Source organism: Epinephelus lanceolatus, chromosome 23 (genome assembly GCF_041903045.1).
Source record: "Epinephelus lanceolatus isolate andai-2023 chromosome 23, ASM4190304v1, whole genome shotgun sequence".
Lineage (NCBI taxonomy): Eukaryota > Metazoa > Chordata > Actinopteri > Perciformes > Serranidae > Epinephelus > Epinephelus lanceolatus.
In genome coordinates this window covers 35,284,510-35,311,602 of record NC_135756.1, presented here as the reverse complement: position 1 = coordinate 35,311,602, position 27,093 = coordinate 35,284,510, and the positions used below count along the sequence as shown (strand labels likewise).

Below are 27,093 nucleotides of genomic sequence, written 5' to 3'. Positions count from 1 at the left end.
CATCTGTGGAAGTCTTTGATATCAGATTATATTTCTCAGGAAAGACTAAAATTTTGTATTAACAGTCAGAAGGACCTCTTTACAGCAAAGTTTGGCAAGGGGTTGGAGTATCTGGACACTCAGAGTGCAATTGCCTGAAATGTCAGACCTAATAAAGACTTTTGAGATCATTGCTGTGGATGTATTTTGGATTTGCTACATATCTTATACAACCGGTATATGTACTGTGCTGGACTGTTATAATTTTGAAAATATTCAATAAAAAGAATGTTTAAAAAAAAACAAAAACAAAACATCTGTAAAGATGTGAAGCCCTGACTGTATCTGACTGAGCATTAATGAAAGCTGTTGTCTATTTTTTTCCTTTGAAAATATTAACCTTACAATCAAACACTGTTTATTTAGCCTGTGTAGCTGAGGGGACAGGTCAAACTGATATGATGCTGATTTACAGGAGAATTCATGTAAACTGGAGTATAAACCATGGACATAAACTACAGATCAGATGTAAAGCATTTAAATAAATTAATCTATCATAATTAAACAACTGGAGACTGAAAACAAACTGGCATATGGGTCTGATCACTTTTTTAATGAACTGACATCATTCCAGACAGGATGTAAGCATGCCTGTGACTTCCTGTATGGACTGAAGGCTGCTGGAAACTGTCGGGAAACTGTCTGACTTCACCGCGGCTTTTTGTCACCGCCCCCTGCTGCGGCTGCCTGCTCTCGTCTGCGCCAGGCGAGGCGCAGTTCTTCTCGAACGAGCCTATTGACTGCATACAGCAGCTGGCACCTCACCCACAATGGCATTCTGCTGACTCTGACTGGCTTACAGTGCTGTCAATCTTGTAGGTATAGCGTTATTCTATTGACTCTAACAAATTAAACGAGGTGTCTATCACTCAAATCGACCAATCCATTGCGGAGATAGAGCTTCCAAAGCACAGAAGAGACAATCTGCTTCACATTTAGATGGTGTGTGTGTGGTCAGTTTGGAGTGGGAAATAAATGGAAAAAATGAAACAGACAGTTGTATGTGTATATACTGAACACCATTAGGGATATACTACTTGCTCTCCTCCCTCTGCCTTTTTGTTTTTTCCAAAAAATCATCTAATATTCATACTTACTACAAGACTAATTACAACGCGGCAACTCTGTGCTGGCCACCAGTATGCACAATAAATACAATTGTAATACAGAGTATTAGTTATCATTCTGACTTCCCATATATGGGCATATGCCTTGTAAGCTGGTGTGACAGTGAGTGTGTTGTATGCTGCTGTGCTGCGTGCGCTGCTGTCTCTTGTACTCCCGTAACGACGTCCATGGTCACATCATTCCAGTCAAGGAACAACAACAGGTGGTTGTGAATGTCTGAAGACACTGATCGAGGCCCAGCTAAGAAATTCAAATCTCTGATCCCAAATGAAAAGGTAATGTGAGAACAGAGCACCAACCACCATCCAACAACCACTGAAAATCCAACTACAGAAACTACAATAAAAACATGTGACTACGTTGTTTGCATTATGCAAAGTGGTTCCTGACCACACTGGACCACCTCCATCTGCATGAATGGACATACGTGTACATTTGTGTGCTTTCAGTCATGAAGAGTACTAATGTACGCAAACATTAAAGAGGTGATGTAGGCAGCACAAAAATGACGTGTAGAGGTGAAAATGAAACTGACTGAACACAGTGTCAGCTGGACGACGCCAAGCTGCACAGGGTCGCCAGCCATGTCAAAAGATTTGCCACCTGCAACTGGCCACATCCGGCTTTTTATACCAAAATCTAAAGAAAAGACAGCAGTTACATGATGGAGGTTGCTGTGCTTCCTGACAAACACTGATAACTTCACTTTTGAAAACTCTTCTTACTGCAAGCACATAAAATTGCACATGTAGGTGAAAAGCAGTTAGCTAGCCAACGTTAGCCACCAGTATGTTATCTGTTAGGATAATAAATTTTCATTATTTTTGCAGTGGCCTGCACACAAAAATATATATTAAAGCAACACTTACCTTTCTGGATATTTTACGCTTTTTTTGTTTAGGTTAAAATGCTATTAATAAGCTGATGGTACACTAAAATGTAAGTGAATTCCACCAGTTAATAATTACACCATTCTCATATATATATTCTCATATATGACAACACAGCATCCAGTTGCTAACGGTTAGCCTACTGTAGCCTAATGTACATACCTATTAGTGCTGTCCCGAATACCATTTTTTAACATTCAGACCTTCGGCAGAATTTATAACGAATATTCGTTCACGGTGGGCGGTCGGGGGGGGTGTGCTGCTGTGGCCATGCTGCGGCCGTGCTGCCTGCTCTCTCCGGTTTTACGCCAGGCTCGGCTCCTTTCAAAGACTCCTTGCAAAGCACTCCTCCGGGTTTTTTTCGGACCTAATTGTATTGCGGAGTGTTGCACAGCGGCGAACGGATCTTTGTTCTCAAACCACATAAAAATGTGATGGCACAACAGTCTCCTTCACTACATTATTCTATGCTTTCTTTTGATTTTCACATTGGCTAGTCATCCTGTTTAATTTGTCTTCTGATTAAATCGGAACTGCTGAAACAAGTTGTAGGAAGCCTCTGCAAGTAATTGGTTGCTGGCAGACACTTTGTGCTACAATCAAATGGTTAATCAGCAGTGCCGTGCACTGTAGAGCCGATGCGCTGCTGGTTCTGCCGGCCTGAATAGAATATAATGTCTATAGCCTTACTGTTGTGTGTACAGCCTTACAGACTGAGCTGAGTAGTGATGCGCGGGTCGACCCGTTACCCATGGGACCCGCAAATGGACCTGCGGGTTGGGTAGCAGTGATCGTCTGTTAAATCGGTCTGTAAATGATATTTTGACATTATTGGCTATTACTGTCACGACATCCGAAGGTACTGATGCGTTGAGCAGGTGACAGTCCGCGGTCGTTTTCAAAAACACTTGTGTCACGCACTCCAAAAGAAACTTGTTGAAACTTTAAACAATAATTTATTGTACAAAACGGGGGAAACAAACGTTGACAAAAATGGTTCCATAATTCATATTAAATTCAAAAGATAACAAAAAAACAGCTACAAGTTAGAGGGACTAGTGATACAGTGGTAAAACTTGGCATTGATCCACAGCCTCAGACGGATGCGCTCAAGCCTGCCGTGCGTACAAGCTCAGTTGGTAGGATACTATATTTTCACATTTTTAACAATGCAATTTAAAAGTTTTCATTTTTATTGATAACCTACATTTACCAACAACAAAAAGACTACATTTAGCACCAAAAAAATATGTAAAAAAAAAAAAAGTAAATAAAAAAAACGAATATCGAATACCAAATTTTCATAACAAATACCTACCCATAGAAACGAATATTCGAATATCCGAATATTTGGGTACAGCCCTAATATCTGTATTATCATCCTTGTTTGTTGCCAGTCACCAGTACTATGTAACGTTAGCGTTTGCGTTATATTATAAAACTCATCAGTCATCACTGACCCCGGATAAGTTTCAAAACTCAGGGGTTGCATTTGACTGTGCAGGACAGTTAACGTTATGTTTAGTTTGCTTCTAACATATAACGTTATATGACAACACAGCATCCAGTTGCTAATGGCTAACGCTAGCCTACTGTAGCGTAGCCTCTGAAACATTAACGTAATCTTCCTTGTGCGTTTCCACTTACTAGTAACGCTACTATCTAACGTTAGCACTGTAACCTCATTTTAAAACTCATCATTCATCACTGACTCCGACTGAATGTTAAAATTCTGGGGTTGGGTTTGCGTTTTTTGTTTTGAGTCTAACGTTACCTTGCCAAAGCCTACGTCTATCATAGAAGTCATGAGGACGTAATGGAGGAGGGGGGAGTAGGCCTTTGGAGGGAGGTGGAGTTGCAGAAGGAGGGGGATGGGACTTTGGAGGGAGGCGGGAGTTGTGGATGTTCAGCTTGATGAAAAACGTCTGCAGTATGTAACGCTCTCAAGATTTGCACCTTATATCTTTACGTTTCTTATAAGCAGGGATTAGAGCAGAGCTGTGGATGTTTGAATCACCAACCAGACTTCCTGCTCTGACACACTTGAGATTTAAAAAAAAAAAAGATGGAAAAGTCTTAAAATAAAACAGTTTAAAGTTACACTTGAAACAGTTTCTCAGACTGCTCGTCTTGCATTTCTTTTGCTCCCTCAGAGACTGAGATAATGCCAGATGAGTTACATATCACACCATTATCTGTATTAACTAATAACGCAGTCTCCCATGCACTAAACCTATTGTCTTTAAAGCTGCAATGACCTGAGATGGCCTCCTTGCCTCTTTCTGTCTTTGTTTTCACTACATCAGTGTTTCCCAAAGTGTTCTGTGGCCTCTCTTTAGTGTGTTTGCTTTCTCCTCTCTGAAGCTTTTGCTCAGGAGATCAATCAAACCTTCCTATGCAGGAAAAGTGCCTTCCAGAGATCTCCTTCACAGATTCAGACAAGTTAATCAGAGTGTGTCAACAGATCTATTTAAATGATAACCAAAGTGAAAGTGAAGGGCGTCAGGGTTGCTAGTGCTTGCTGTATGTGCTTATGTCACACACACACATACTCAGTGACTGATCAATCAGTGATGATTATTTTAATTATTATGATGTATTTATTATGACTACAGTCCATTTGAAGTGGAGGTAATTTTCTATATGGTTTTTACTGTTTTATCACTAACAGAAATGCAACTGTAGCAAGTATCATATTGTCACTATTCGCATTCAAATTTTAAGGAGCTACAGCTACAAAATGAGCCTAAAGATGTGGAAATCAGAGCGGAAGCACAGACAATTGCATTGAAAACATTGAATTTCCCCTCAGGGGGATTAATAAAGGAAATAAAACTTAAACTTAAGCTTAAGGTAACAGTCAGGTCAGCAGAAGGCCTAAAAGAGGCCTCAAGGTCAGGCTACTTGACCTTTGTTGTAAACGCACTCCATCTTTGGTATCCCTGTTGTGGCGGAGGGAGTACAGCTGTCCAGATAAGGGTTCCTTGCCGGCTCTATTGCCATAGTTCCCAAGGTAAAGAGGAAGGGAGATTTCCACGTTCCAGACTCAACAGACAAGAGTCTCTTGTTAGATAGGTGCATTTTGTAAGAGACAGTCAAGGTGATTTAATGCGAGCCAGGCGAGCATGCTTGTTGTTTAAAGTCAGTAACCTATAAAAACTTAGATAGATTATACAGAATAACCTTATTTAGGAACATGGAGTGACTCACAATGGAATACTGTTTGGGTTAAATGCAAGGAAAAGGTTAGAGTCTCTGGACGGCATACACTGTGTTACACTATATGTGTTTAAATGGAAACTTGATTGGAGAGACAGGGAGAGAGAGAGGAGGAAGAAATGAGAGCAGTACCTCAAAGGCTCGGTCCAGCTGGTTCATCTCTCTGAGCTGGTTTCCTTTGGAGAAATATAGCTCTGCTCTAACTGTCATATCACTGGGACTCTGCTGCAGGGCCTTGTCCAGAGCATCCAGTGCCTGGTGTGGACACACACAGTTAAACACACAAAAACAGACCAAAAACACAACAAAAATGTAAATCCCCCACTCTGAGTTGATTGCCTTGCTGTTTGGATGTACTTCCTGGTGCGACTGTTGAGGGGCACTGCTGGTTTAGAGCAAATATCACAGCAGGTGCTTAAAAAAAACCTTTCACTACCTGCTATTTTCCCCGCAGACACACTGGACACACTGACTTATAAAATGCAGATTTTTAATTTCTGCTCATAGAATTAAGCCCAGAGGCTGCAAATGGTCTTCTGGGGGAAAATAATTAAACGGGACAAATGGTGCACACTGAATGGACAAATTATGTCTGTTTCCAGGTGAAAACAAGCCTATGGAGCTATATTGGGGCCAAATGTTTCGTACTTGAAAAAATAAAATTTGAAACTGAAAATTCAAGTTTTGACCTTGAATTTTGAAAAATACATCAATGTATTCAAAATAAAAATAAGTGTATAAAAAGTTTTTTTCAGGTTAAATATAATTATGATTCACTCAGGTAATTCTTCTGAATAAATTATTTCTTTTCATTTTTCACTTTCATATATTTAGATATTTGAGATCCTATTTCTCTCAGTTGCACGTTTTATCATTTTAGATTCAGAACTTATTTTTTTTTTAGTTTCAAATCTTTTTTTCACTTTCAGTTACAGATCTTTTCTATTCAGTTTCAGACCCCCCCCCCCCCGCACGCAGCTGTTGTCACCACATCTCTAGGACCTAACCGACCCATTAAAAGCTTTACATAACTTTGAAGGCATGCAACTGTCTTGCTTCCTGTAGTTAAATAATACCAGTACAATATTTACTGCTAGTGAGTTGTACATGCATTTGCTGTCTGCAAATTACCTACAGTTCTGTATCACCACCACTAGATTAAAAACATTAGATACATGTTTTTGTGTGTGTGTGTGTAAGCTGCTCAAATAAATTGCCCTTCATGAGGGAATAGTAAAGTCTGTATCTATAGATGTCATTTAACAGCCATAATTCAATCTAAATGAAAGCATCTAACTGGATTATTTTAATATTGCCTGTAACTTTAATACAGGCTGAGTTAGGCTAATGTTTTCAACTGTCCAGCATCCAGTACAGACAGTTGTAGGCTGTTTTTGTTTCATAATAATCATTATGTGGAAAAATAATTTCTTTGAATTTCTGTCATTAAAAAATATTTAATTTTAATATTTAATGGTAAAAAAGAGCAAAACAGAGAGAGAGATAAATTCCCACAGACTCCCTGCAGTGATGCTAACTGGCATGTCATTCAACACAATGTTGCCCACCTTCTTCATTGGGATGGGGAGGGGTAAAGTTATGGGGAGACAGGGCTGCTACTTCTGACCCATCTGTTGAGTCTGGTAAAAGGGGCAGGGACAACTGATTTAATGTGAATGTCTTGCTAAACATGTACCTGCACTAATTAAATGTAGGTTAAAAAGGAGTGAAATGTAGGCTAACACTAGTCTGTAGCTATCTTATTTCTCTATGGACATTAAGCTAACAGGTTAATTTCTACCACTCACAGACTATAGGCTGCCCACCTTTCTTGGAGAAAAACTGGGTCACATATGGATGTTTACTTTTTGGTCAAAGGGGATATTTAACTTTTACTGCCAAAAACAAGTAAAAACAAGGAGATCATTAAAGGAGCTATATGTAAGAAATCTAAAGCAAACAGTCGTAAAATCATCCTAATATGTCACAGAGACTAAGGAATAATGTTCATATAACATACTGATCTCACCGACAACAATAGTATGGCCAGAATATTCGCATTTAAAAAAATATTTTACGGTCCGCAAATCATGTTTATGTTTTGAATGTGTGTTTTGACCTGTTGCGCCACCCACCGCCGTCTACCAGTCACACAGTCAGTAGAGTCTCAGCATCAGTTACAGTTACGACTGAGCTACAGCAGCACGGCAAGCAGCATTAGCAGTGTCCCAGTACATAGCATTAGCAGCCGGCTCCTCCGCTGTATCCCGGCAGCAGCGTTAGCAGCAGAGAAGCCGGATTTGCTCAAACGGACCGCTGGAAAACCAAAGATCACGGACGCGGCGACACGGCCCTGCCATGGCAGCCGCTGTCCAGCAACCTCGAATCTGTAGGGGAGGGGGGGCGGTCACGACTCGCGGCAGTATTTTGAATTTGAGTGCAGTAACCGTTTTGACCACATTCTTACATACAGCGCCTTTAATTTTATTACTATATTTGAAAAAAAAAAAAAAAAAAATCTTAATGATGATGGTTTAATAATTCTATATTAATTTTTACCTATTTTTGGGGCCCCTGTCAGTCAGGGTCCCTTGGAATTGTCCTAACTTTTCTCCTCTGTATGGCGCCACTGGGCTACACCATGTGATTGGCAATTCAAGAGCTCTGGGTCCGACAACAACACACCCGTGCTCCATTGACTCTAATGGAATCGTTTCAGATTTCCTTCATTTTCAGGCTGGTTTTGTGGATTTGGAGCTAAATGTTGTGCCTGGGGCATGTTGTGTATTAATGATGCTCGTTACCTGGAGAGGTAGGAAGGAGATTTATGTTTCTTCCCTGTTTCAAAACCAAAATCAAACCCTGAAAAATGTAGGGTTAGCTAGCTAGCTCGTGAAGATATAGCCTACTGAATGTACGCATGTTGCTTTTGCTTGTTAATGATTATAACAGGGAAAAAAGATCGACCCTGTGGTACAGGAACCAGTGAAGGGAAGCGGGGGAACTGTGTCATCGCATTGTGTACAGATGAACGCTGTTTGACTTCCCCCAGGGATCCCTGCCTGTCTGGCAGTGGAGGTCTGGATGCTGGCAGCAGCACGGGGGCGAAGCCAAACACTGTTCATCTGTTCACACTGTGATGCCACACAACTGGTTCAATAGCAAAGTTTCCCTTTATATTCACTGTCTTCTGTGGCGACCAGCAGTGATGTGGTGGTTCACTTATACACTGTGATCTGTAGCTTATAGTTCGGCTTTAGCTTCTAACTATTTTTGTCTTTTTAACATGTTGTTGCTACTGAGTCCGTTTGACATCCTGGATATATCCTTCAAACATAGACTGTAGACCCCTCTGTCTGCTTCTCTCTGGAATCACTGTTTCAGTTTTCCAAAAATATGATAATATTTCTTCAGGGAGTTAGTTACAGTGTGGGCTCCACGCTTACTCCGACAGCTTGTCGGACCATCACAAAGGGGTGGGGCTTAGCAAAGGGTCAATTGGTCCTCAGTACTGTCTTGAACAGCTTTCACATCTCACCTCTCCGAAAACATCGGAGTAAATTTCAAATAAGGCGATATTTGGATAAACTTACCTTGTATTGAAGATTATTAAAACTTCATAAAGTGACATATTAACAGCCTTAGCCTTTCAGTGGAAATTAAAACAGATTTAGCCGTGCAGGATATTTGTGCATGCTGTGCAAATGGAAGTTTGTCACTGACATCAGTTTTGTCACTGCCAATCACATGGTGTAGCCTATAGAAAGTGTTGAGTTGAATTGTTTTAGTGCCTACGTTCCCTGAAGACAATGTGACAGAGGAAGGTCCTTATGCCACATTCGTTTGGCAATCCAGGCCGGTCATTCCTTGTCGGATTTATATGACCGTATGACACGTCTGATCTGAAAGCATTTCATTGCAACAGTCTGGAAAACATGGCGGCACGCCGTAAGTTTGTTTTTGTTTGCATCGTTGCTGAGCACCGGAGACTTTGCTGGTTCAAGCGACTTTAGGCTACAACGGGCTTGCACAGACTTTTTTTCCCAACACAAATCAACAGTGGAAATAGAAATGCCATTGCAAAGTACTTGTATGATTTGTACAACACAAACGCTTAATTAAACAGCATATATGAGGACAAATTGAGGACAAATAACTTTGTTTACCATTCACAATGTGCGCAGCCATCTTCGTCGTGACGTCAATTCTACCGACTCGGTCTACCTGGACCTTGCCTGAGTTTGATGACGAGACCTCCGGGTAAAACGGGTGTTCTTTTGTACCTTTCCGGACCGGAAACAGTATCAATCCCGGTTCCGGCTACCAACAGAATGCAGCATTAGTCTTTTTGTTAAGCTGTCGGTCATGATTCCACACCTCTCTCAGTTGATGCCACGCCCCCATGCTAGATCAAGGCCAAAAGTCTGAAACTGAAAAGATCTGAAAGTGAAAAAGAAAGTTCTGAAAGATCTGAATGTACAAAAAAGATTTGAAACTGGAAAAAATAAGACCTGAATCTCAAAAGATAAAACGTGCAACTGAAAGAAATAGGATCTCAGATATCTAAATATAAGAAAGTGAAAAATGGAAATAAATAATTTATTCAAAATAATTACCAGGGTGATTCATAATTATATTTAACCTGAATTTTTTTTGTACACTTATTTTTTATTTTGAATACATTGATGTATTTTTCAAAATTCAAGATCAAAAATTTTCAGTTTCAAATTTTATTTTTTCAAATACAAAACATTTGGCCCCAATATAGCTCCATACAAGCCCATGTCACTTTCTCTTGATTTTTCTCTTAGTTAGTCAACAACTTTTGCAAAGGAGAAAGTGGATTGAGCAAGTATGGTAAAGTGAGTAACACGATCAGATATGTGCATACCTGTGCATTACCTACTGTGTGGAGATTTAGGTAGATGCATACAAAATTGTCACAAATCCCATTTTTATGCTAAAGAGGAGAGCTATAACAATTGTTATTATGAACCAACCATAAAATGATTTAGAAACTCTACATGCTGTCAAATTTAGAGATTTGGTGGATTTAAAAACACAACATTGATGTACAGTACAGGCCAAAAGTTTGGACACACCTTCTCATTCAATGCGTTTTCTTTATTTTCATGCCTATTTACATTGTAGATTCTCACTGAAGGCATCAAAACTATGAATGAACACATGTGGAGTTATGTACTTAACAAAAAAAGGTGAAATAACTGAAAACATGTTTTATATTCTAGTTTCTTCAAAATAGCCAACCTTTGCTCTGATTACTGCTTTGCACACTCTTGGCATTCTCTCCATGAGCTTCAAGAGGTAGTCACCTGAAATGGTTTCCACTTCACAGGTGTGCCTTATCAGGGTTAATTAGTGGAATTTCTTGCTTTATCAATGGGATTGGGACCATCAGTTGTGTTGTGCAGAAGTCAGGTTAATACACAGCTGACAGCCCTATTGGACAACTGTTAAAATTCATATTATGGCAAGAACCAATCAGCTAACTAAAGAAAAACGAGTGGCCATCATTACTTTAAGAAATGAAGGTCAGTCAGTCCGGAAAATTGCAAAAACTTTAAATGTGTCCCCAAGTGGAGTCGCAAAAACCATCAAGCGCTACAACGAAACTGGCACACATGAGGACCGACCCAGGAAAGGAAGACCAAGAGTCACCTCTGCTTCTGAGGATAAGTTCATGCGAGTCACCAGCCTCAGAAATGGCAAGTTAACAGCAGCTCAGATCAGAGACCAGATGAATGCCACACAGAGTTCTAGCAGCAGACCCATCTCTAGAACAACTGTTAAGAGGAGACTGCGCCAATCAGGCCTTCATGGTCAAATAGCTGCTAGGAAACCACTGCTAAGGAGAGGCAACAAGCAGAAGAGATTTGTTTGGGCCAAGAAACACAAGGAATGGACATTAGACCAGTGGAAATCTGTGCTTTGGTCTGATGAGTCCAAATTTGAGATCTTTGGTTCCAACCGCCGTGTCTTTGTGAGACGCAGAAAAGGTGAACGGATGGATTCCACATGCCTGGTTCCCACTGTGAAGCATGGAGGAGGAGGTGTGATGGTGTGGGGGTGTTTTGCTGGTGACACTGTTGGGGATTTATTCAAAATTGAAGGCACACTGAACCAGCATGGCTACCACAGCATCCTGCAGCGACATGCCATCCCATCCGGTTTGCGTTTAGTTGGACGATCATTTATTTTTCAACAGGACAATGACCCCAAACACACCTCCAGGCTGTGTAAGGGCTATTTGACCAAGAAGGAGAGTGATGGAGTGCTGCGGCAGATGACCTGGCCTCCACAGTCACCGGACCTGAACCCAATCGAGACGGTTTGGGGTGAGCTGGACCGCAGAGTGAAGGCAAAGGGGCCAACAAGTGCTAAACACCTCTGGGAACTCCTTCAAGACTGTTGGAAAACCATTTCAGGTGACTACCTCTTGAAGCTCATCCAGAGAATGCCAAGAGTATGCAAAGCAGTAATCAGAGCAAAGGGTGGCTATTTTGAAGAAACTAGAATATAAAACATGTTTTCAGTTATTTCACCTTTTTTTGTTAAGTACATAACTCATTCATAGTTTTGATGCCTTCAGTGAGAATCTACAATGTAAATAGTCATGAAAATAAAGAAAATGCATTGAATGAGAAGGTGTGTCCAAACTTTTGGCCTGTACTGTATGTAGTAAAAAAAAAAAAAAAGATGCTTCCAGACTGTATCCAGAAACTGTTCCAAATTGGAGGGAGTAAGTATAAAATCAGTCAGAAATGGAAAACAAAGATGTATGACAGTCAAAGTATATGTATAAAGTATTTGTAATGTATAACAGTCAAAAGAAAATGAAATAAAATTTTAATTGTGTAATTCTTAAGATCTATGTTATTTAAGTTGGAAAATGACAAAAATAAAACAAATTGAAGTGGTAAGCAGCCATAAACTACTCCTCACACCTTTGCACTCACTGGGGGTACTGCTGAGACACTGGTTATTGTGGCTGTGCATCTTCACAATCATTGAACACTATGCACATAACTTAGATGTTTCCTGCATGCAGTGTGTGGTGCTGGAACATAACCATTTAAAGGTGAGGGCTTTTACTTTAAAAACAGCAGTAGCTCAGTCCATAGGGATTTGGGTTGGGAACCGAAGGGTCGCCTGTTCGAGTCCCCGTCCGGACCAAATATGGAGCGTGGACTGGTGGCTGGAGAGGTACCAGTTCACCTCCTGGGCACTGCCGAGGTGCCCTTGAGCAAGGCACCGAACCCCCCCCCCCCCCCCAACCGCTCGGGGCGCCTGACCAAAGGGCAGTCCCCTCACTCTGAGATCTCTCCACTTTGTGCATGTATAGGTCCTGTTTGTGCATGTGTAATCAGGGGATTAATAAAGTAAATAAACTTAAACTTAAGCTTGACACCTTTATCAGATGTTGAATTTTCTCCACTTTTATAAGTCCCTCAACAATGGGATCAAGTTTGGAACATAAAAATCATACATTAAAGCTGCAAGCAGCAATGAACAGGCCCTTGCCGTTTTGCCTATGTAGGGGGTACTGTCGGACCTTGGGGCAGGTAGGACAATGTACACTCAATGCACACTCAAGTTACACTCAAGTTAGACCAACCACCTATTTCATGATGAATAATGCATCATCATTGAAAGCTTACAATTTTAAAAAGAATGCATCATCAAGGTCTTAAGGCTTTTCTGAGCACATTTGATCTGGATCTATTCAGGCTGTGAAGAGGAGTACATTAAAGTATAAAACATGTAATTTCCTGTTGCCAGTAGGTGGTGCTATGATCATAAGTCAGTGTTGGCACATACCCAGATATTATGAGAGTGGCATGAGAAATTTCGGGCTGACTGGACAATGTATGCTGAAGTTACACCAACTTCCTGTTTTGTGGCAAAAAAGTGGTCCCACAAATGTGCTAAAAGGTAACAAATAAAAATCATAAATGATAATAATTCTAGCAATTTCAGTAGGGTGCCTTCGGTGCTTGGGCCCTGATAATTCCTTGCAATACAATAGAGTCCTGACACTGCTTGGTCTTTAGGTCCTAATAATAACAGTCAATAGTAATTACAAGAGTCCCTGCACTGTTTGGTGCTGAGGCCCTAATAATGCCTTCAGTTTCAAAAGGACCTTTACCACCTCCTGCGGTCAGTGCTCTGGCCTTAATAATTCCTTCCTTCAGTCTCACTAGGGCCTCTGCCACTGCCTGTGGTCGGTGCTTGGGCCCTAATAGGAATTCTTTTTGTTTCAATAGGGCCTTCCCCACCACATGCGGGCATTGCCCTAATCTAATAACACTGTCAGTTTCAATTGGGTCCTTCCACCCTTTTTGGTGTTCGGGCCCCATAATAATTATTACTTCAGTTTAAAAGGGCCTACACCACTGCCTGCGGTCAGTGATCGGCCCTTATTCCTTATGTTTCAATTGGACCTTTGCCACCGCCTGCGGTTGGTACTCAAGCCATAATAATTCTGTCAGTTTCAATAGGATCCTTCCACCCTTTTTGGTGCTCAGGCCCTTATTAATAATTATTCCTTCTGTTTTAAAAGGGCTTTCGCCACCTCCTGGGGTCAGTGCTTGGCCTTTATTCCTTCAGTTTCAATAGGAACTTCGCCACCGCCTGCGATTGGTCCTTGGGCCCTAATAATTCCTGATGGCTGTGGCTCAGGAGGTAGAGTGGGTCATCTACTAATGGGAAGATCAGCGGTTTGATTCCTGGCTCCTCCACTCTACATGCTGAAGTATTCTTGGGAAAGATACTGAATAATGGGTAGCAGGTTTTATATGTTGTTATTTAAAAAAAAAAAACAAGGAAGCTACTACCAACTGCTGAAGTGTGGCGTAGATGGCTGTAGGAGGCTGTACACCCAGTGCTTGGCTGTGGGCCTTGGCTAACTGTCCAACCAAAGTTACTGTTGTGAAATGCTTTTGCTACTCGGCTTACAGTAAGTTACACTGCCAGCTGGGTGGTCTCAGTAAAATGAACTGAAAGATTGAACTGTGGCGCATCTAACAGAGCTATTGACAAAAGTTTCAACATTTATATGTATAATGTCCAAACTAAGCAGCTAACTGAAGCTAACTCAAGCAATTAGCCAACAACACGACAGCACTCAAACCTGGGGTTGAATTAAGACCTGCATTCATTCATGGTAGATGTGCAACGTGTTTTTTACTTAGAGCTTTGTTTCATGGAGGCCGTTCACAATATCATTTCTAAACAGTATTTATGGAATGAAAGGACATTGTATGTATGTCTGTCTCAACGTGTTTGAATAGGCACTGTATGTGTGGTCTGCTGATTTACAGGGGACAACACTGTTTAGCATTTTACATGTTGACTTCATCTGCTGCAATATCAGTTTAAGTTGCTTAAGTTACATTTTCTTTTGTCATTTGGAGCACTAATGGGAAGATCAGCAGTTTGATTCCTGGCTCCTCCACTCTGCATGCTTAAGTATTCTTGGGAAAGATACTGAATAATGAGTAGCAGGTGGCACATTATAATAATACTATACGATACAAATTCAGCAGACCACCATTAACAAAGAGACATCTGTAAAACTGTCGACAGGATGCCTTGAGGTGCAAACAAGGCCAATTATGACTCCTTCTTTTAAAAATTTTTGATCCATGGAAGTTGTATATTTGTAAAACTTTCCTCGAGCCAAGAAAAGCTCATGACCACAGGTGACGGTTGGGATGCAGATGCACTGGTAAATCAAGAGCTTTCCCTTCCAGCTCAGCTCCCTCTTCACCACCATGGTCCGATGCAATGCTCACATCGCAGCTGATGCCATGCCAAGCTGCCTGTCCATTTCATGCTCTATTTTTTTTTCACTGAACAAGACCAAGTGATACTTGCACTCTTTGCTTGGGCAGTAACGCTCTCCCAACCCAGAGAAGACAAACCATTTTCAAGCAGAGAATTATGGCCACTGGCTCTTATCTTGACCACCTCACACTTGGCTGCAAACCACCCCAGTGCGTGTCCACACCCCATGGTCTAACATGACCTACAGAACCCCATCATCTACAAATCCAATTGCAATTCTGATGATTCCGATGCAATTCTGATGATTCCGATGATTGCAAACCAATTGTCTGGATCAGTTCCAGTAACTGCTTGATGGTTAGCATGTGGAACAACTTGCCAGCAATGCATCGGTTTAGGATACTGAGATCCAAAATTGGTCTGAACTCTCCCGCCTTCTTGAGAACCAGGAAGTACATAGAGTAAAACCCCATCTGTGTGTCATGAGTGGGGGCAACAGACATAACCTGTTTCTGTAACAGGTCCTGGATCTCAACTGAGAGATGAGACTATAGCCCAGTCTCAGCGTCCTGTCCATCCTTTCCATCTGATTTTAGACAGCTCTTGACAGGCTTCACAGGGAGGTGGATGCTGAACACCACTCTCTGCATGGTCCACACTAGGGCACTTGAAGCAGCAGTCATGAAAGTCTCTTTGCACGATAATACAGGAACATGATGGCCACTGACAGTGATAGTATAAAATTTAAAAAAAATCCTTCTCCTAACTTACAAAGCTCTAAATGGTCAGGCTCCGTCATATCTTAGAGAGAGCTTCTGTTTCTCCTTTGCTAACATTCATGTCCTGTTACTGAATCCCGCAAACGCGGCTCTACTGCATGTCACTAACTTGGCTTCTTCTCCGGAGCCTTTGTGCTCCACTATGTGGCAGGTTACCTCGTATCGCAGCTGTGCCTGGATCGTGTGATGTAGCTGTGCTGCTGCCGTGGTCCTGCCTGATGCCGCCGACTGCTGCTGTTATTATTAGTCCTATTTCTACTGTTATTATACACGATTATTATTGTCACATAAATATACTATCATATATTAACATATACTTACAACATATTGTAACACAATAGCCATAATTGTTATCATGATATTATTACTTAAATTAATAATGTTGTAAGCTACTGTCATTACTGTCTGTCGTGCATCTCTCTCTCTCTCTCTCTCTTTATGTCTCGTTTTGTCATATGGAATACTGTATATTTATTATGATGATCTGTTCTGTATGACATCTATTGCACGTCTGTCTGTCCTGGAAGAGGGATCCCTCCTCAGTTGCTCTTCCTGACGTTTCTACTATTTTTTTCTCCGTTAAAGGTTTTTTTGGGGGGAGTTTTTCCTTATCTGCTGTGAGGGTCCAAAGGACAGAGGGATGTCGTATACTGTATAGCCTTCTGAGGCAAAGTGTGATTTGTGATATTGGGCTTTATAAATAAAACTGAATAAGATGTTTTCATTTAAATTGTACTACTAGTTACCTATTAGGTAGTGCACAGTTCATGGTTTGTGTTAAATATGAGTTCACTTTCAACGTCACCCTAGGCAAGCTGCAAGACATCTGAACATCTTGCGATCTTAATTATTTTCTCCAGCTGTGTAGCTGTTTTCTGATCTGTTCATGGAAACTACAGTTTAATAAAATCATAGCTCCAGGTATTCAGCAACAGCCACCATTAGTTTGTTGTCATCGCTACGATAAAAGGTCTGCCTCTCAATTGATTCAACTGGACTAATGGGAAAAATGCAAATAACGTTATCTCAAGGCAATTGAATCGAACGCAACTGGACTTGGTTTTGTCTTAGAAGACGTTTCACCTCTTATCCAAGAGGCTTCATCAGTTCATGCTCGTCTGACTAGGCTGGAACTAGTCTGACAAACTGGTGTGGAAGCACCCAGGTATTTAACCTCTGGGGAGGTCTTCACAAGGCCAATGATGTCACTGGTTCGTTAGTGCTCCAATGGTGTGTCACCGACAGTCGTTGAAACTCCTGCTGCAATGGTTGTCACTGGAGTCGTTAGAGTCACATGAGGCCATTTGTGAACGACCATTGTTTTTAGAGGTTAAGTTGTTAAGCCTCCTGGGCAAGGATGAAAGGACAGTATTATAGGTGGGGGATAGGTGGTGTCGCAGACCTCCTCCTCTATTGAGAGATGGCTTTTCCAATTTCACATAGATGGCTTCTTTTACACCTCTTTCAAACCATCGGTCTTCCCTGTCCAAAATGTGCACATTGCTGTCTTCGAAGGAGTGTACTTTCTCCTTGAGGTGTAGATAGACAGCTGAGTCTTGCCCTGATGAGTTATCCCTTCTATGTTGGGCCATGCGTTTGTTTAGTGGTTGTTTTGTTTCACCAATGTACAAGTCTGGGCATTCCTCACTGCATTGGACAGCGTACACTAGGTTGCTCTTCTGAGTGTGTGGTGTACGGTCTTTTGGGTGTACCAGTCTTTGTCTGAGTGTGTTACTGGGTTTGAAATACACAGGGATGTGGTGTTTGCTGAAAATCCTCCTGAGTTTTTCAGATACCCCAGACACATAGGGGATGACAATGTTATTGCGCTTGTTCTTTTCTTCCTCACCCACCTTGTTCTTTCTGGAACAGGCTGCTGATTTCACAAAAGTCCAAATGGGGTAACCACAAGTTTTTAGAGCCTCCCTCAGATGTTCATGCTCTTTCCCTTGGGCCTGAGTGCTGGTAGGTACGTTATCAGCTCTGTGTTGTAGGGTCCTGATAACACCTAGTTTGTGTTCCAGTGGGTGGTGAGAATCGAACAGTAGGTATTGGTCTGTGTGAGTGGGTTTCCTGTATACCCCAATGTGGAGGCCTCTGTCCTCTGTAATGTGCACGTCACTGACATCATTGGCCTTGTGAAGACCTCCCCAGAGGTTAAATACCTGGGTGCTTCCACACCGGTTTGTCAGACTAGTTCCAGCCTAGTCAGACAAGCATGAACTGATGAAGCCTCTTGGATAAGAGGTGAAACGTCTTCTAAGACAAAACCAAGTCCAGTTGCGTTCGATTCAATTGCCTTGAGATAACTATGACCTGGATGAATGAGAATATCCACAGGCACGCAAATAACGTTATGCTCTTTTCTGCTCTGAGTCAAAGTTTTTTTAACTTCATGCACTCAGGGCACTCCTGTTAAAACTCAAGGCGCATAAAGTGAAAATAGCGAGGCGCTCAGCAACGCAAAAGCAGCAAACAAACAATTCAATCTCATTGAAAACAATTCTGAAAAGCCCGCCCAAGCTGCTAAAAAGTGCTCTGTTAGGCCTATTAACTGCGTTTCAGTTTATCTCTGAGCAACAGATACAAAGGCAATGAGACATACAGATTAACAGTCTCTCTCTCACACACACAGACACACACTTCTGTGTAATTGCCGCGCTTGCTGTAGATGGCAGACAGGAGGCGGTAACATTCGATACAACTGCCCTCTCTTGATATGATGTCCAGGGTCATCTTCTCTGCTTCTTTGGTACGACCAGCCATGGCTAAAACCTGAGCCTGGGACAAAAACAGAATGGGTGAATACGTGTGTGTGTGTGTGTGTGTGTGTGTGTGTGTGTGTGAAACAGTTTTGTTTCAGGTTTTGCCAAAATGTTGGAGACCAGACGGATGTTGCATTAGTGAATATCCAGGATGTGGCAGCTTTCCCAACCCACACACTCACACACGCGCACACACACACACACACACACACACACACACACACACACACACACACACACACAGATGTCCTTGCATGTCATGATTCAGTGACAGGTGAGTGAATGTGTGTCTCTTTACCAGAGCCAGCCAGATGTCCGTGCTGTCTGGCTGAAGGCCGACGGCCTCTTTGTACACCTGCAGGGCCTCCTCGTACCGGCCCGTGTTGTAGTACAGAGCCCCGAGCGGAGTCAGGATGTCCACCTTCCTCGTCACCTGCAGTGCCCTGCAGGAAAAGGTCAAACGTCACAGAGGACGACTTTCAACGGTTGTGATTCTCTTTAAATAAAGTGTTTCAAGGTGTACAGTGATAAAACATAGAAATGTGTACAGTATAATTAGTGAACACTTGATTGAGGGTTATGGTCGGTAATTAAAGAGAACCTACTGTGCTTTTTCTTTTCCCTCCTCTTTAGTGTTTTATATAGCAGTAAGCCAAAAGCCCGAAGTCCACGCTAAAAGGAGCTCTCTCTCCCCACAGAGACACAGCTCCTCAGCAGCCTGAACCTCGTTTGCATGCCTGGCTTTATTTCCGTAACTTGGTTGCATCACAATGTAACACATTATCTATACACACAGTGCCCGCCTGCCAGCCACTGAGCCACGCCCCCAAACAAGCCTACTTTTCTTTATTGTATTGTATAGCATTATAGCTGTAGGCCTCGGCTAACTGGCTAACCAAAGTTATTGTTTTGAAATGATTTTGCTACTCGGCTTACAGTAAGTTACACTGCAAGCTGGGTGGTCACAGTAAAATGAATTGAAAGATTGAATTGTGGCGCATCTTACAGAGCTACTGACAAAAGTTTCAACATTTATATGTCTAATGTTTGAACTAAGCAGCTACCTGACGCTAGCTCAAGCAATTAGCCAACAACACGACAGCACTCAGACCTGGGGTTGAATTAAGACCTGCATTTATTCATAGTAGATGTGCAACAGGATTTTTACTTAGAGCTTTGTTTCATGGAAGCTGTTCACAATATCGTTTCTAAACAGTATTTATGTAATGAAAGGACATTGTATGTATGTGTGTCTGTCTCTAAATGTGTCTGAATAGGTATGTGTGGTCTGCTGATTTACAGGGGACAACACTGTTTAGCATTTTACATGTTGACTTCATCTGCTGCAATATCAGTTTAAGTTACTTAATTTTCTTTTGTCTTTTGGAGCACATCACAGCAGGGCCCTGGGAATCATGCCCCTCTCCACTATAGACAGATTCCATGATGTAGGAAACCAAATGGACCCTCCACAAACCGTCTGAATGGGTACGCAGTCTGTGGCATCTTAAATGATGGCAGCCATCAGCACACAGCTGTAAAAGGCTACTCTGAGGGAGTATCCCGAGAAGCAAAGATATATAACACAGAAATTATATGTTTTTGTGTTTGAGATACAGTACCTGTAAATAGATTTCACAAATGTCATATTTTGTGTATATGTTACTATGAGCTATTAGCAGAGATTTAAAAAACAAAATGTTGGAAAAGTAAAGCAAAAATGTATTATTTTAGTTTTGTTTTACCCTCAGCAAAGAAATAAAAAGTAAAAAATAGCTCTACATACAGTATAATTTCTAAACAATTTTATTTTCATTACCAACATAATAACATCAGATAAAAGATATGAAATAGTTATGGGAACACTTGAAATATATACAAGGAAGGTGGATTAAGGGAAGCACCTAATTAAAAAAAAACAGGAAATCAATCAATACTTAAAGAGGCAACAGATAGCATGTTTTCCTAAATATATCATTATGAAAATAATGTGGGTTGCACAGGGTAGTGGCCACAGTAAAATCAGACTATCAGCATTTACATAGGTTACTTAGTGGCTTTGCAATTTTTTTAATAAGCTTCTGCCACCGGGGGCGAAATTCCGTGGAAAAAATCTGCTTCACGGCAGAAAACACGACATGTATTGCGAAACTGGTTGGTCAGCCAATCAGGGACTGGAGCTGGTCCTTATGAGGAGTTGGGCATGAGATAGTTGAGTCACAAGCACAATGGCAGACAGACAAAGTTTGGAAACAAGTGAAAAACAGCCTAGCGAAAGAAAACGAGCTCCTCTGTCTGAGGAGGCAAAGAAGAGCAAAAAGGAGAGTGATAAAAGAAGAGGAAAAATGAGTAAACCTCAGTCAGGCGTTCAAGAGATGGAGGGAGCTCCGTGACCAAAGAGGCTTCAAAACCGATTTCCAGCTAGCTTTCTTTCTAATGGATCAGTCAGTAACACAGCTAAATGTTAGCTAGACGAGAGAGGACTGTACTGTACTGGCTATTAGTTAACTCCTAGCTGGCCAGCATCGCAAATCGCCGCAACCAGGGACCGGGTAGCGAGTGTTGGTCAGCTGACATCCTCGTTGCCGTCTACGGCAGCCCTTGGACAGTGATACCCTCCTCCCTTCCTTCTGTTCTCTTCTCATCGCCCAGCTAAGTTATGCCCAGTTAAGTGAACACTGGACTTTTCACTGCAACAGCCTTAGACTGAGGAGCATCAAAATCTGGTAACATTAGTCCACACAGCTCTCCCCAGCTGACCTGAAGAGCAGGGAGATCATGTTGGTCACTGGCCATAAATGTGAGGGCAGCCTTCGCAGCTACTGGGCACCCAGCATCTCTGATTAGGAGAAGTGGAGTAAAATCCTCTCCTGTGCTCCCGTTTGTCTGGTGAATACCTCTCCTCTGTCAATACACTCTGCCAGCAATTTAATTATATTGATGCCAGTTGTAACATTTGAATGTTTTAGTAGTAAGCCATGTTCTAAGCGGGATAATGTACAGTGAGCCGTTGACAGTTGAAAAATAACTCCGCTGAGCGTCAGGGTTCCATTCCCCTGTCGGGAGTTATTTTTCAACAGTCACCGGTTCACTATGCATTATCCTTTACGTGTCTACTGTTGTTTGTACTGATACTGTACATATTGGTATAATTTACTATGATTTGATGTACTGGTACTGTGCATTCTGGTATAATTATTTGCATTACTATTTGTTTTTTCTTCAGATAAATCTGATAATTGTCGCTCGGTCTCTTCACTCATTTATTTAGTATAGTGTTCACACACCTTCTCATTCTACATATATAGAGAGGTATACTGGTGGCTTTACAGCCTACATTTTATTGATTATCTCTGATCCCCACGGTCAATTTGGTCGTTGCGACAGTGCGAGCAACACCACTGACACTAGGTGGCGGCAAGCAAAAAAAAAAAACCCGAATCTGTTGCCTCTTTAAATTCAAAATTTTACAGACTGTAGAAGACCTGATGAGGCTCATCTTTGTGGTGTTTGAGAACCCAGTGCCATTTGCTGAGGAGATCCAGAAATCCCCATCCCAAAGGACCTGGCATCCCAGTGAGAGACCCACATTTAAGAGTAGCTACTGTTTGTCATGGCCGTAGCCAGCTATGAGGTCACCGAAGTCTGGACCTTGGAAAAAAATTCAAAGAGAAAAAAATAGAAGCCCCAAACAGCATGGTAAACATATTAACACAACGAACAGCTTTTATTTTGAAACAATATGCAGCAAGTTATCTGATGTATTGGCAGTGTTTCCCATACACTGACGAGACTATGGCAGCTAGCCATAGTCTAATTTGCCCCGCCATAGTCTCCAAAAATCGGCCAGATATAAAATGCCTCCAGTAAATGAACGTCACTCTGTAGCGCACCAGCTGGAGCGCCCAAGCCACGCTCTATTGTGCTCACCTGTGTGTGTGTGTGTGTGTGTGTGTGTGTGTGTGTGTGTGTGTGTGTGTGCGTGCGTGCGTGCATGCGCACATGTGTGTGTGTTCGCGCGCGAGCGCATCGGTGCAAAACTCTGCTGTGCGCGATACAGAGAGCAGAGGAGAATTGTAAATGTGAAACCATGTAGAGACAGAAATGACATGCCGTCATGTAAATAAGATAAATAACATGAGGCTATTTAGTTTGTTTAATAAAAGGACAAGGTATAGACCTGTTCTATAGGCCTGGATATGAAGCATCGTAGCACCAAATAATATAACAGTAGTTTCTAAAGAGCTAAGATAAAAAAAAAAATTAATAATAATAATAATAAATAAATCAGCAGCGGTGGTCATATAGTTGCATATAGGGGAAACACTGGCCCTCCAGAGGCAGATCAGTACGTTAGTCATTTTTCTTTGATTACTGAAATGTTTAACCACTAATCCTTAGCCATATTTTAAGTGTAACCCTTCACCATAACATACCACTAGTGTTTTTATCAGTAAAAATAGAACATTTTTCACACATAAAAAGCACAAAGATGTTGAAATCTAGACATATTCTGCCATGATAAATTGGCTCTCAGAATTCACCAGACTGATGCCTTTAAAATGCAAATTTTTCTCCCGGGGGAGCATGTCCCCGGACACCCCTAGAGGGTTATTAATTTGTTGTTGTTGCATTACTCTTGCTAGCCTAGAATTTGATAATAATCACATGCAATAATTCAAACCTTAATCAACCTCCTTGATCCCCCGCTACAGAAAACATTTTGGTCATTTGGTATGAATTTTGCTAAAACTGGTTAAAGGGGTCTCTTTACCTCTCACCTTAATATGTCTCAGTGAAAATGGGTTTCTAGCCCATAAGAACCCACTATGACACAGGTGCCACACGTCCTTTAAATGTTCTGGAAAATTCCATAAACAGCTTTCTCCTTGACTTTAACTCATGAAGTCCCAGAGTGACACATACTTAACATCCTGGTGGATCATGTGACAGGTCATGTGATTTGGTCTTCCCACAACAACATTTCCAAGATGTCTGTGTGCCAGGTTACCACTAGGGGCAGAGCTAGCTAAATTTAAAAAGCTTGTTTTTGGTTGCCAAAGGTAAGATTCAAACCATTTAAGAATTGTAATGCTTACATAACAAGTCCTTTATTACATTTAACCTGCTGTGAACACATTTCATGAACAAATTGATATAAAACAAGTCAGGTAAATATCGTTGTGACATATATGTCACATCGGACCTTTAACCTTAAAATTGTCATGGAAAACCTATTGTGACATATATGTCACAATAAGAAATTTTTTTATGATCTGCTCAGTTAACTTAACTTTTTCAATGATATTTAGTTAATACATTTTATATTGTTCAATTCAAAGCATATTAAAACAAATGTAAACAAAAAATCACATTATATGAATCCAATTATTAACAAAATATATAAGGAAACCATTTTTACCCATCAGTGAATAAAAAAACAGACCCTATATCACTTTGTTCTACCCTATATCATTTTAAAATTTAATGAAAATAAATAAATAATAAAAATTGAAAAGAATAATTGAAAAGTGTAATTTATTTTTATCTGCATTATGGATAAGAAGCGATACAGTGTTCGGGATGCACTGACAGTCATCCAGGGAGACGACAGTGACTTTGAGGGATGTGAAAGTAGCTCAGATGACAACCTTGAAGACCCTGATTACACTCCCAGCAACAAAGACATGGAGAATGACAAGTCAAGTGAGTCTAGTGATTCAGACTGCAGTGAATCAGGTGATTTAGATGAAGTACCTCAACCAAAGATGAACCCTGGACAGCAAAATACAACTACCCACTAGTAGTTTGTATTTTTATTCAATTTGCAAATTTTTGCAAATGTATTCATTTGTGTGTTGTAAAACAAATATGAAAAGAAAATGTTGTTGTTAAACCTAAGAGGTAAAGTTAGAATCTTTGTTACCAAACAGAAAAACATGACCAGAAAAAGACTGTAGCTCAGTTTTTTTTTACAGCTACAATGGCTTGTTGAGAAGACCTCCAATATGATGAGGCAGTCTTTTTTTTAATTCAATTTACAAATTTTTGTATTGTGAAATAAATCAAAATTTTGTTGTTAAAGATTTTGTTGTTAAACCTAAGAGGTAAAGTTATGATATTGTGGAAACGCAAATAAAAAAACAAAGCTTTGTTATCAAACCAAAAAAGACTAAGGCTGATTAAGTTTCAAAAGAGGAATGAATTTACCATTAACACCCATTGACAGATCTTTGACACTAATGAGTGTTATTTTGAGAAAAATGTCAGAAATGTGTTCTATATGGTCTATTTAGTCTATTTTATGTCCCCCATAATTTTCCTTGATGGATAAATTATCCAGGTTCTTAACGCCCAATGTGACATATATGTAACATTACAGATCTCTGACAGTGAGGGGTGGTATTTTGAAAAAAATGTCAGAAATATGTTCTATGTGGTCTATTTAGTCTGTTTTATGCCCCCCATAATTTTCCTTTAAGGAGAAATTGGTCCGGGTTCTTATGGGCTAGAGTCCTTACAATAGAAAATCTCTCTCCCTCCTCTCCCTCTCAAAAGACCATTATTGTTGTACTAAACCCACTAGTACAAAGTAGCCTGCCATAGAAAAACTATCACCTCACTGTACAGGATTATGTACAGCCTAATCAGTGTTGGGTAAGGGTTACTTTAAAAGTAATCAAAGTACGTTACTGCGTTACTTTCTAAAAAAGTAACCAGTTACTTTACTGCGTTACTCCCTGAGTAAAGTAACTCAATTACTTTAACAGTACTTCCAACGTTACTCCCTGAGAAAAGTAACTCAAGCACTTTTAAAGTACTTTTGAGTATTCTACATTTCCTATTGGGCAATGGACCACAGGGCGCTATGCCTACATTTTTTTGTCTCCAAAATTAAAGTTATGGACCACTTGCCCTTCACTGAGATCCAATTCTCCCATCACAGCCGTCACTTTGACCAGTAGAAACACAGAACGATCTGCTGCCGTAGACAACTGTATGACAACAATACCTCAGCGTTTTTAATATTTCCTCTAGGGATGTTACCACACAGAGTAAAAGGGGGAAATGATGGTGTGAAACAGCAGAGGCACTTTGTCAACCCGCTGAGTTAACATTACTGTCATTAGCATCAAGCTAGCAAACAATGGTACATCCTCATGGTTGGACATAAAGTAATAACATTAACAAATAGCGGCGGGGCTTTTACTCACCACAACTGCAGAGGCTCCCAGCTTCATTTGAAACAAAATACATTATAGACGGTCCGTTATTTATTAATCCCTCTGTGTGTTTATATATTTACTTTTTATCTGCTCCCTTGTCTTTGTAAAGTTAACATATCACACTCTCATTTCAAACTCAACACTTGTTTCAAATTAAAAGCCCCTTATAACCTCGGCTGAGAGAATCCCTCCATTTTCTAAATAGACTTTTATTCTGAAACATTTGTCAGAACTTCCTGTGGAAGATACAGTAGCTTGACAGTTTACATATTGCGCTTCAAATGTAGCTCCTGCCATCTGCTGACGCTTTTAGGTGACTACAACAACATGTCGGCTGGCACATATTTTTATACAGTCTATGGAACAGACACAGTTCTGGCAGTGACTCAAATAATAGCCAAAGTAATAAAAACAGGACAAGAATAACCCGATGACATCACACACACCTGTCACATCACGCCCACGTCTGTCAGCGAGTCCTACTCCACCTATTTAGACAATGGCAGCATTTCTCCAACCACGTAGCGAGCCACAAGCTCTGTGGCTTCTTTCAGAGGTTTAACGTTATCTCTGTTATCAGAACCAAACGACAGCTGTTGCTGTTTCGGAGCTGAAGGACGTTCTTCAGCATTCTAAAAGTAACGGAAGTAACTGATGTCTTGTTTGAAAATGTACTGTTGTGCTCGGACCTTTTGATGAGTTGTAATCCTTTGTGCGTGGGTGGAACTTCACACAACAAGGAATCTTCATTTGTAGACTTTACTGGACTTCAGCCGGTAAGTACAGAACATACATCTCAATGGCACGCTTTTTAGGTTGGGTTGTGGCCTCTAGCTCGGGCACAGAACAGCAAGCTAGGCTGTCCATGCAGTGAGCTGTGAGCACCGTTCAACATCCAACAACAAACTGAAAACATGGTAATCTCGTTACGTTCTCATGCATGCTCACGTGACTCTCACTAACCACTCAACATGCTATATTTAGCAACACATAACACATCTTATGACAGGATAACGGAGGGTCAAACTTAACGTTTGTGATCTGCCTTACACTACCCCCCTCCAGGAGTACTGAGTCCCTTCAGTACAGGTGACTGAAATAAACATGTCCACAAGACTGAAAACTGAAATTACTGTTAGCTTACATCACTGTCTTAGAAACTCAAAACAATTACAGTAAACTCCCCACTTTAAGCTATGCCTTAATAAATCAACAGATTAACTTGACAGTCTCTTTTAAT

At 40.9% G+C, this 27,093-nt stretch overlaps 1 protein-coding gene across 3 annotated transcripts in view; it reads right to left on the bottom strand.

Annotated features, from left to right (window-relative positions):
• The window catches only part of tmtc1 (transmembrane O-mannosyltransferase targeting cadherins 1), a 340,296-nt gene that overhangs the window by 15,694 nt on the left and 297,509 nt on the right, over positions 1-27,093 (bottom strand). For all 3 annotated transcript variants that reach the window (XM_033651702.2, XM_078165290.1, XM_078165291.1), the window contains 3 exons: positions 18,926-19,070; positions 18,506-18,643; positions 5,409-5,531 (listed from right to left, as the gene is read on the bottom strand). In XM_033651702.2, the coding sequence (XP_033507593.1) occupies positions 5,409-5,531; positions 18,506-18,643; positions 18,926-19,070 (406 nt within the window). The remainder of the gene's footprint in view (positions 1-5,408; positions 5,532-18,505; positions 18,644-18,925; positions 19,071-27,093) is intronic.